This window comes from Pyrus communis, chromosome 15, assembly GCF_963583255.1.
Source record: "Pyrus communis chromosome 15, drPyrComm1.1, whole genome shotgun sequence".
NCBI classification, from domain to species: domain Eukaryota; kingdom Viridiplantae; phylum Streptophyta; class Magnoliopsida; order Rosales; family Rosaceae; genus Pyrus; species Pyrus communis.
The window spans coordinates 12,839,420-12,850,723 of NC_084817.1; the positions used below are offsets into that span (position 1 = coordinate 12,839,420).

Genomic DNA, 11,304 nt, shown 5'->3' on the forward strand with positions numbered 1-11,304 from the left:
ACATACATACTAGCATTTGCTTACACATTTTGTGTGTATGAACATATTTTTTTTTAAGAAAATGAGAAGGAGAGAGGGAAAGGGTGGGGGGGGGGCAGGTTTTTGTTTTTGGTTATTTTTTATTATTATTGGAGGTATTTTAACATCACTTGTAGATGAGACTTCAATAAAAAACAGTAAAATTTAAATCTGTGAAATTACATTATTGCCCATCATTTTTTTTTGTGTGATAGAAGACTAAGTAGTCTTCTCACACTTTTAGTTGACAAAGAGGGTTTCATGAATTAATGGAGATATATATATATATATATATATATATATTTATAAAGTGAGAAGGCAAAAAAGATGAAACATTCAAAATGGCAAGAAATGCTCCTCCCTAATTAAGAATTTCAAAACCAAACAATTTAATTAATAAGGGTAAAATGGTAAACTACATCCTTTTGAAGATTTCAAACAAAGCACCTACTGCGTGGGTAGTTACTTGATAGAATTAATACTAATACATAAACATAATGAATAAAAGGCCAATTAGCACATGCATAGGCGTGTGCTAAGGAGCTACTACGTGAGAGAGAGAGAGAGAGAGAGAGAGAAACAACGAATGAGTATTAGGTCAATCACCCGTAACGACCAGTAACATTCATTCCCACCATCCCTAATTCAATACTAAGAAGTTATTCTCTTTCACAACAATTAGATCAATGGTTAGCAATCACAATTTTCTTAGACTATGTGGGAAAATAGAGAAAGCAATTTACGTGGAACAGATTCACTGTCACGTAAGGTCTCAATTCGGTAATATATTGTCATGTAGAAAAAATTTCTACATAACAATATATTATTAGAAAGAAAAAAAAAAGCCACGTGACAGCAAAGTCATTACATATAAACATATAAGTCTTTCTCGATAATAGTACTCATATACGTTAGAGCATCTCCATCTGCATTAGGGCAAAGGTAATGCAATGGCAATGAAATTGCTTCTATTGTTCACTCTAAACAGTTGTGCAAGTCCACTCGTTTAAGAAGAGGAAGGACAGGCAAGGGCAATGGCAATGGCGATTACTATTCACAAATATTTTTTATTTGTATGCCTCGTAAGTGTGACATCCCACATCGGCCAGGGGAGTGATCCTTATATGTATATTCTCATCCCTACCTAGCACGAGGCCTTTTGGGAGCTCACTGGTTTCGGGTTCCGTAGGAACTCCGAAGTTAAGCGAGAAGGGGGCTTAAGCAATCCCATGATGGGTGACCCACTGGGAAGTTGCTCGTGAGTTCCCAAAAACAAAACCGTGAGGGAATGGTAAGCCCAAAGCGGACAATATCGTGCTACGGTGGTGGAGCGGGCCCGGGAAGTGATCCACCCCGGGCCGGGATGTGACAATTTGGTATCAGAGCCTAACCCTCGTCGCGTGTGTGCCGACGAGGACGTCGGGCCCTAAGGGGGGTGGATTGTGACATCCCACATCGCCCAGGGGAGTGATCTTTATATGTATATTCCCATCCCTACCTAGCACGAGGCATTTTGGGAGCTCATTGGCTTCGGGTTTCGTAGGAACTCCGAAGTTAAGTGAGAAGGGGGCTTGAGCAATCCCATGATGGGTGACCCACTGGGAAGTTGCTCGTGAGTTCCCAAAAACAAAACCGTGAGGGAATGGTAAGCCCAAAGAGGACAATATCGTGCTACGGTGGTGGAGCGGGCCCGGGAAGTGATCTGCCTCGGGCCAGGATGTGACGGTAAGTGTGTACTTAGTAAGTTTATTCTTTGAAAATAAAAGTCTCTATTTAACTCTGACAATTTAATTTTAAATACAAAGCAAGCATAACATTACAAATAAGCATAATTAATTAAAAATAATTAATTTGTTTAAATTTAGTGTGTTTTAAAAAAATATAATTTTTTTTACTTTTGGATTAATTATGATCCTTGATTTCCAATTTTTTTTTTTTTTTTTAAAATCAGATGCACCAGATTATGTCAGGTGGCCCAATCTAATATTTTTAATTTTTTTTTTAATGCATGTATACATCTAAAATTTTGTTCCTTCCCCATACATGACTCTAAGAAAAGTTGAATACTAGGTTGATCTACCCTTACTTTTACTAGATGAACATCTCATAATAGAAATAAATGATTTTTTTTGTTATCTCTTGATTATTTATATATAATTTCCATTTTTACAATCGCATAACCAATTATTCATGATTGCCTAGATCATTGATGCAAAAAATATCTAAATATCAAATTCAACCTCTATAAAACTTCTTCAAAGTATAAGAAGTTCTTAGGAAGATTAAAGAAAGAATCTATTCTTCTTCCATAAAGAATTTGTGGAGCAAAAAATAATTAAGAAAATTATGGAGGTGACACGTGGACTTTTGGGTGAAAATGACAAAATTACCCTCGAAGCACACCAGGATTCCCACACTCATGCAACAAACAATAACAGCTCAATCAAGGAAGAGTCAAAGGTGATCAAAATGATATTTATTCAAATCTCTCTAATCACTCCTCATCAAATCCTTATTCAAAGGGTAACTCCCAAAATCCTATTTAATTTGGGATTAATTACCATGTTAATTGCAAGATAAATAATATCTTGCAATTATTCTCCAATTACACCATATATGGCCAGCCACTATTCTCCAAATAGAGTCGGCCACTCCCTTATAAATATCCCTATTATCCTACTAAAAAGCTAAACCATTTGCTACCCAAAAACTCCTAAATACTTTCTTTTCATAATTCTAAATTTGGCATCGGAGATTCTTAGGCCAAAGTCCCCCATTCATCGTGGGCACGGGAGGCTTTTTGCCTTAATATTAGGTGTTATTATCTTGTAGGTGCATTTTCGTCAAAGGAGAAGATGGTGGAAATTTGCATCCACAAATTGGTGCTTTCATTGAGAGTTTGATTCACACGCTCGAAGAAGACTCTCGTATTCAAAGTTTTTCATTTCTCGTTCGTTCGTAAATTTTTCATACTTTCTTATTCCTAGAATTTTTTAATTCTTTGAATAAAGGTAAGGGAAAAATACAATGACGGAAAATTCCAAAACCACGTTGAACGGAACTTCTTACGTTCAAAGATCCAAATCAAATGATGGAGGACGAGACGTAGCCCTACCAAGACGATTTACGAGGCTCAACGCAATGGCAAGATGATCAACTTTGCCACCAACGAGCACCACCACGGTGGCAGTAGGGAGTGGGCCAACTTCATGATAGCAGGACCATCAGGCCACGACCTAAGAAAGGCAAGCCTTGGAGGCAACCCATCTTGTTGTCACTTCAGCAGCCCAGGCCTATACAGTAACCTTGCACACCAATCCCAGGTCCGCACCGAGAAGAGAGAAGGCCCAGTGTACGTGTACTTTCGCAGCACAGCCCACTCTCGTGGCCCTCCTAGCGGCCTAAATCAGTCCAATACTGGTTCAACAGTCTTGGCTTCAGATTTCTGGACCGACGATTGAACCGGGGATATTTTCACCTCATTTCTTCGTAGATTTGACATATCCCAACTCAAATCTCGCACCTAGAGTCCATTCAATTCCATTACTCAAGGAGACACATACCGTCCAAGCTTTTTCCAACCCAAATGACGAATAACACTTGTCTTGACAAGTCATAAAGTTGACAAACGCCCTTGCGCAGCAGACAACCTTGGTAAACCAGCTTTTGCAACATACCAAGATATAGCGTGCCCTAGACGAGGTGTTCCGAAATAGGACAAGGGCAGACAATAAACCTTTTCAGCATCGTCCCGGTAAACAGCTACTTGACCAGTAATGAACCAAGTGTTCTGGCAGTGTACGCTCCAGACTGGGCATCCAAGATAGCGTATACTCTCGTTTTAGCGTGCGGAAAGATGCTACATTTGTCGAAACAAAAGTAATCATTGTATCTTCCAATGTATGTGGAATGTTTCGTTCGCTCAATCTTGTCAATGAAAGGTGACTTGTTTATGTTAGTCATGTCTTGTCGTAGTACCTCACCAATGACCTTGTTGCATTGAAAATCGTGCAATTGCTCGGTCAAGAGCCTCTCTACTTCTTCTTGAATTTGTTTTGTTAGGGTGGCGGAGCTCTTGGCTGCCTCTAGTTATGACCTGCTGGTTTAGGTTGCTCTTCCATGTGTTAGACTTGTCTATGTCGCGGCTGCAGTGCATATGGTACATTCCTAACAGACGGGTGAATTACTCGCAAACTGCCGGTTGAACTTGAGCCGGATTGAGTGACCGTTTCTCTCCATACGTTGTGTTGCCTACTCCAATGTGAGGTGGATGATGCTCCTTGCGAGCCTAGCCACAAATGAACACTTCGCCTGGAAGGTTGCTTATGTTGATTATCGGAGTGTGGCCCCAACCGTGAATGTATGCTCTTCCGTGGGCCTAATCAAGAGTGCAGGTTCCTCCACACACTAAGACGAGAGTATAAGTTATCTTAGAGGCCTAGTCGGGAGTGTACATTGCCAGATGCTTGGTTTTAGTACGCGAAAGAGCGTGCACTCTCAGTTAAGCCCATGGATAAACATACATTCATAGTTGGGGCCACACTTCAATAATTAACATGAGCAACCTTTTAGGCGAAATATTCATCCGCGGCTAGGCTCGCAAGGAACATCCTCTACCTCACATTGGAGTAGGCAACATGACGGACGAAGTGAAGTAGTCACTCAATCCGTCTTAAGTTCAACCAGCAGCTTGCGAGTAATTCGCTCGCCTATTAGGAACGTACCACATGCACCACAGCCGTGGCATAAACAAGTTGAACATATGGAAGAGCAACCTAGACCAGCAGGTCACGATTGGGGGCAGCCGAGAGCTCCGCAACCCCGACAAAGGCAAATTCAAGAAGAAATAAAAAAGCTTTTGACGGAGCAATTACGCAATTTCCAACGTAATGAAGTCACTGATAAGGCACTACGATAGGACATGACCAGCATAAATAGGTCACCTTTCATTGACAAGATCGAGCAAATGGAACCATCTTACATACAATGGAGGGTACAATGATTACTTATGTTAAACGCAATAACTTAGTTTAATTGGTGCTAGGGGCAAACAGGTACCAGAAAGACACACTGACCAAACCACTAAGAACCAGGGTCATGTCTTATTTTCATCACAACTCCGCGCTCAAAGTCGTGCCTGCCTGATTCAAGGCCCCTGCCCGCCCATGATCTGTCACCATGGCCTCCAACCATGCCTATCTTGCACCACGGCTCCCAATCGTGCCACCTTGTGCTCCTACCTGCATTGACTAAGCCCACGACACTTCAAACTTCAAAACATTTAATGACAGAGCAGAATACGAGGCCTTACTAGTAGCCTCTACTAAGGAAAGACTTAGTGGTGGAGAAGTTTTTAATCCATTCAGATTCTTAGCTGACCACCAACCAAGCCACAGAAGAACATACGATGAAACATTCAAGGAAAAGATAAACTAATTGTTCTTCAATGCAAGAAGATAAACTAATTGCTCTCTAGTGTGAGAGAGTAAACTAATTCCCTGACACCCATCTAGGTATGCTCTCTAATGCGAGAGGATAAACTAATTACTTTCCAGTGCGAGAGGGTAAACTAATTTCCCAACACCCATTTGGGTCTGCTTTCCAGTGCGAGAGGATAAACCAATTGCTCTCCAGTGCAAGAGGATAAACTAATTCCTTGATACTTATCTGGGTATGCTCTCCAGTGCGAGAGGATAAACTAATTGCTCTCCAGTGCGAAAGGGTAAACTAATTCTTCGATGTCTATCTGGGTCTACTCTTCAACGGAAAGGAGTAAACTGCCAATGAATTTCCACACTACTACTCATTTTGATGTGATTAGTTAACTATTTTCATGTTCCACAGAAATTTATCAAATTGTGATGCAACCCACACAGCTCAAAAGATCGAATACTCAAAGACTAGCTAAGTAGTAAATAGTTAGGGGCAGTAGCCACTTCGCACTTAACAGTTTGCTCATCTGACACTTCATCTTCAGCATCTCCGACCTTGGCATCTCTATCCTTAATTGTTCCATCTACGACAACTGAGAAATCAAACTTAAGCAGTTTCCTCATTCTTTACAAGCAACACAAACAAGGTAGCTCAAACCGTGGCCTATGCCACGCCACTTCCTCGACCTATGCCAAGCTAGCCCTTGGTTCCAGTCAAGCCGAGCAGCATAAGCCGTGGCCCTTGCCACACCACCTCTTTGGCCTATGCCAAGTCGACTCCTGGCCCTTGCCAGCTGACATGCCGCACCACCTTAACGACTGCCCTGCAGTAGCATCAACTAAGAAGAAGACAAAGAAAATTAAGTTTTTCTTACATTGGTGCGGCACGGAGAAGACAAAGAAATCAACAGAAGACGGTTCTTTGCCCTAGTAAACGAAGAAGAATGCTATGGGAGAGGAACAAACATCCTTTAGCTTTCTCTCTTTCTTGGGGGGATAAATAATTGCCCTTCGAAGTTAATTTAATCCCCTATTTAAGATAGGCTTAAATAGGCTTTGGAGACGATTTATTTCTCTTTCCTAGAAGAATCTAATTATAAGTCCAAGTGGGAATTTGCATCAAAGTTGGAGATCTCTACACCTGCTGCCCTTTCCTATGAGCAGCCTAGTAGGTGTGAGGGCATTTATGGAGCCAAAAATAATCAAGAAAATTATGGAGGTGACACGTAGACTTTTGGGTTAAAAGGACAAAATTACCCTCGAGACACATCAGGATTCCCACGCTCATGCAACGGATAATAACAGCTTAATTAAGGAAGAGTCAAAGGTGATCAAAATGGTATTTATTCAAATCTCTCTAATCACTCCTCATCAAATCCTTATTCAAAAGGTAACTCGCAAAATCCTATTTAATTTGGGATTAATTACCATGTTAAATGCACGATATTATTTCATATAATATCTTGTAATTATTCTCCAAGTACACCATATATGGCCGACCACTATTCTCCAAATAGGGTCGACCACTTCCTTATAAATAGCCCTATTATCCCACTAAAAAGCTAAGTCATTTGCTATCCACAAACTCCTAAACACATTCTTTTCAGAATTCTAACTTTGGCATCAGAGATTCTTCGCCCAAAGCCCCCCCTCCCCAACAATTCATTGTGGGCATGTGAGGCTTTTGGCTTTAATCTTAGGTGGTATTATTTTGCGGGTGCATTTTTGTCAAAGGAGAAGATTGCGGAAATTTGCATCCACATAATTCGTTGAATAATTTATAACCTAATTTGTTCTTCAAAGTATAAGAAGCTCTTAGGAAGATTAAAGAAAGAATCTGTTCTTCTTCCGTAAAGAATTCATCCAATAATTTATAACCTAATCTTCTTCTGGAAATCCGAGCTATTCTAGCATGATATTGGGGAATCTCATTGCTATTACTCAAACAAGCATGAAATGTATGCTTGCTTATTCGTCGATAGGGCACTTGGATATGTAATTATTGGAGACTCAAATGGTGGATAAGTAAGCATGATAACTTATATGTTATTTTATATCTCTCCATGAATTTAGAAACTTTTGCTTGCTTTCTATCATTTGGTCTATGTACCAGAACTGATAACATTTGAGATTATGTAGGATTATAGACAAAGGATTTTTTTTTGGCTCTCCCATTAGCCTTATGTCTCTTATCCTTACGAGTCTTCCTCCACTCTCAATTTCGAAAAGGTGGAGATGATTTTTTGTGGGCCGGGGACAATTCAACCCAATTGCCGTTGCAATTGGGGGCATTAGAAGAGTGCTCTTAGCCTTGGTTTGATATTGAGGTGATTTTGAAAAAAGTGGCTATAAAAAAAAACTGACAGCTTTTTCATGTTTGGTAAACATTCAGCTTCAGTTTTTTTTCACAGTTTTTGATGAAAAAAAGCCAAAACACACAAAGCTGCAAAACCCAGTTTTGAAAAACCAGCATTTTTTTCACTTTTGTTTTATATAAAAGTTTACCAAATACTCTACTACCTTATTTCATAGCACAACACATCAGAATCAGTTTTTTTTTAAATAACAGGAATACCAAACTAGCCTTTATAGTAACTTAAACTAAAGAGTAAAGATTATAGCGCGCGCTGTTTATCTCTCACGCTTCATTTCCTTATCCAAAACCTGATAAACCTCCGAACCTACAAAACCTGACAACGCCAACAGCCATGAGAGCAACCGCTCTCTTCCTCTCCCCACCACCACTACTCTCCACACCTACGCCTCTCCTCCTCCTCCACTCACTGCACCCACTCCCCTTCCGCTCCCTCAAACCCAATACCCTCCGCAAACACCCCCTTACCCTATCCCCGTCCCCTACCACCCGCTCCTTCCTCGTCCACGCCGACGACGGCGACGGCGACAGCGCAGGCCCCGACGACTACGACATGGACGACGAAGAGCTCGAGGAAGTCGACAACAAGAAGGACTTCGACATCGAGTACGACACCCTAGCTGCTGCTGCAGCTGCCGCCGCCGCCGCCAATGGCGAAGAGGACATCGCCATGGTGCAGAGCAAGAGCTTCGTGTTCACGCAAGGTTGGGACTCGGAGATGGTGGTGGATTATCGGATTAACGAAGACGAATTTCACAAGATTAGCTTGCTGGACTGCGATTTCTTCATCAGGAAACCTCCCGATCCCGATAATGACGTCTATGATTTCAGAGAGGTATGCATTTGATCTAATTTTACATATTTAAGTTAGGAAATTTAAATTTAATTAGAAAACTTAATTTATATATTTAAATCTTGTGTAGATGTATGTTACTCCTCCGGACACAGATGTTTATGCGATTCCCAGGGTCCTTGCTCCAATGCCTCAGAAGGTAATCCACAATCTACACTGAATTTTGATTTATTAAAGCTAATTCGACATTTTTTTGATAATTCATTGCTTGTTTTGGATATCGTAGTACATTCGATGTGCGAAGAGTGACTTTAGCTGCTACAATGTAACTGAACCACCCATTGATGCTCCTAGAGATCCATTGTACAAGTCTGAACGGGACGTGTTGAAGGTATGATTGATTTTGAGCTATGAATTTTGTTTCATTTTGAGCAATTATGTAATGGGTAGGATTGTGGCGATAATTGCAATTTGATTGGGTGAAAATGGTTCGAGATATAGCATTAGCAATTAGCATTACAACCATATGTACCGTTCTTCTTTATCGTTGGCAGTTCTTTATGCGAATGGATGGTGTTTGTATATTTCGTCCTTTTTGATGTATGAATGTCTCGTTTTAGAAATAGCATTATTCATGAGGCTGCTTCTCTGTTTCAGGTTTACTTGACAAAGCACTACAGGAACCGGAGGTTGGGGGACCCTGATTTTGTGCTGGATTTTGAGGAGATTTATGTACTTGACTCCAAAACAAAGTCCATTAGCAGAGCTAAAGTTTTGGTGAGAGTTTTACTTTTTCTGTTTCGCTTTCCTAATGTGTCCTTGAGATTCTCCCTATACTGTATAATGCATATGGTATCACTATCTGTTCCTGCCTTGTATATTTTTAGAAAGCCTTTTTAGCTCAGATGGATCATATAGCATTGACACTCTCTATGTGAGTTTGCTAAGAAATTGACAGCAATAGCCAATAATGCTTGTGCTAGTTATGTGTATTTCCTTAACGGGAGTTAACTTATTAAAGAATACGGGCCAAAATTTAACCCGTTGTGGATTTCTGGGAAACACGATTACACAGTATTAGTTTTTGAATCCCATTTCTCACATTCTATGTCTTGACCTCTGCTAAACTAAGTGGGATGTATCATTAAGATAGAAAGTAATATTATGTGAATGTCTCTTTGAAGTTTTGACTATATTTGGTACCAACATCTGGATTATGTAATTTGCTCTTTAAGGTCTGTATGACACTGGCTTTTGTGTAGTATGATGAATCAGTAATAATATCATGATAGAATCTGATTTCTATAGGTCATTCTCACATATATGCATCATTGGTAAGACATAGAATGAGTAAAAATTCAACGGAATCTTTTATATCTGGAATATTTCCATGAATTCCACTATATCCTTCCCCATCCCCATTTTCACTGACATATGATCAAAGATGAACCAAAGTAGAAGACAATGGAACCACAGTTAGGAAGGGAGCATTGCTCTTTACAACATAAGTAGGACTGCCATGGTTAAATATATGTGTGTCAATCCAACCGCTCAATATTCAGTGCAAAGTGTTGCTAGTTTATGAACTTTTTCTATTTATTTTTGGGGAATGTTATGCCTTGTACAGGTCAGTGTTCTGGGGGGAAGAAGCAGAGATAGGAGACACGACCTGCTTGTAATACGTGATAATGGAAACTCCTTCAGAATAGTTCACGGGGTAACCAACTCAGTCTGATCGAAATTGCTTTCTTTAAATTTAAATTTGTTATTCATTATCTGATTCGCTCTTCTCTTGTATCCTTTCAGAGTGAAAAAGATGATCCGACAACAGTGATAGAGAGGGAAGAGTGGAATAAGACCAGACAGGACATGGAAAGGCATCTTAGCAAGCTACGAGATTTCAATGTTTCCAATTGGTTCTAGTCCTTCAGACAAGTTTGCAGATAACATCATGAAGGCACATATGCAACAAAACTCAGACTTCCATTGTGTCACTATGTGCGAATATATCAGAGATCGACTTTCAAGATACACTAGCTATCCGGATTAACTTAAGTTGAGTCAATGCTCAATTTCAGAAGGTCCTCGTTCCTGATGTTTTGGCGGGCATATTGTGCTTTCGTTTTTGCGAAGTATGGAGCTGATATTGAATATCGAAGTTCCTTGATGGCCATGTGGGTAAGGCACTTTGCGTTCAGCTTCCATTTTGCCAAATATGTGTAGGAACTTAGGAGCTTGATCTCTAGTTTTTAGAATGTTGAAATTTTTGTAACGGTAGAATACTTTTTGATCCCAAGCCTTGCTCCGATTCTCATTTTAATCAACGTGTTTTCAATTTGGTGGCATTTTGATATGGTCATATATGTTTAACTTTTAAGTTAGCCGTTAATGTGCACACGCGGCACATGTAAAGACTCACGTAGAGTTGATTAAGATTGTTAACGGGGTTAAATACAACGCCAAATTAATCAAATTCAAAACACAAAAGAAATTAAGTTTCGAGCAAAACAAAGCCCAACATGATGTTTTCATTTTTTTTTTTTGTGAACAAACGGGGGAGGCGGGGTTGGATTTAATCTCACAATGAGCTAGTAATAATGTGGTTCAAATTCGCATTTAGCGATATCGAACCTAAGACCAACGTGATTTTTACTCTTTAAAAAAAGAGTTAAGGAAATGGTTTATTT

General features: G+C 40.0%; 1 protein-coding gene across 1 annotated transcript; it reads left to right on the forward strand.

Annotated features, from left to right (window-relative positions):
- The first annotated feature begins 8,085 nt into the window (after window positions 1-8,085).
- LOC137718085 (PLASTID TRANSCRIPTIONALLY ACTIVE protein 6, chloroplastic) lies at window positions 8,086-10,970 on the forward strand. Its single transcript, XM_068457597.1, has 6 exons — window positions 8,086-8,659; window positions 8,748-8,816; window positions 8,904-9,008; window positions 9,275-9,394; window positions 10,245-10,334; window positions 10,424-10,970. Exons 1-6 carry the CDS (start codon window positions 8,159-8,161, stop codon window positions 10,538-10,540), a joined length of 1,002 nt encoding a protein of 333 aa, XP_068313698.1. The 5' UTR covers window positions 8,086-8,158; the 3' UTR covers window positions 10,541-10,970.
- Window positions 10,971-11,304: the final 334 nt, after the last annotated feature.

What these genes read in the sequence shown, in the direction of transcription:
- LOC137718085 (XM_068457597.1), top strand. Translation starts at nt 8,159, where the DNA reads ATGAGAGCAACCGCTCTCTTCCTCTCCCCACCACCACTACTCTCCACA. An exon ending in ACGTCTATGATTTCAGAGAG is followed by an intron (nt 8,660 to 8,747) that starts GTATGCATTTGA and finishes AATCTTGTGTAG; the next exon opens with ATGTATGTTACTCCTCCGGA. An exon ending in TTAGCAGAGCTAAAGTTTTG is followed by an intron (nt 9,395 to 10,244) that starts GTGAGAGTTTTA and finishes TGCCTTGTACAG; the next exon opens with GTCAGTGTTCTGGGGGGAAG.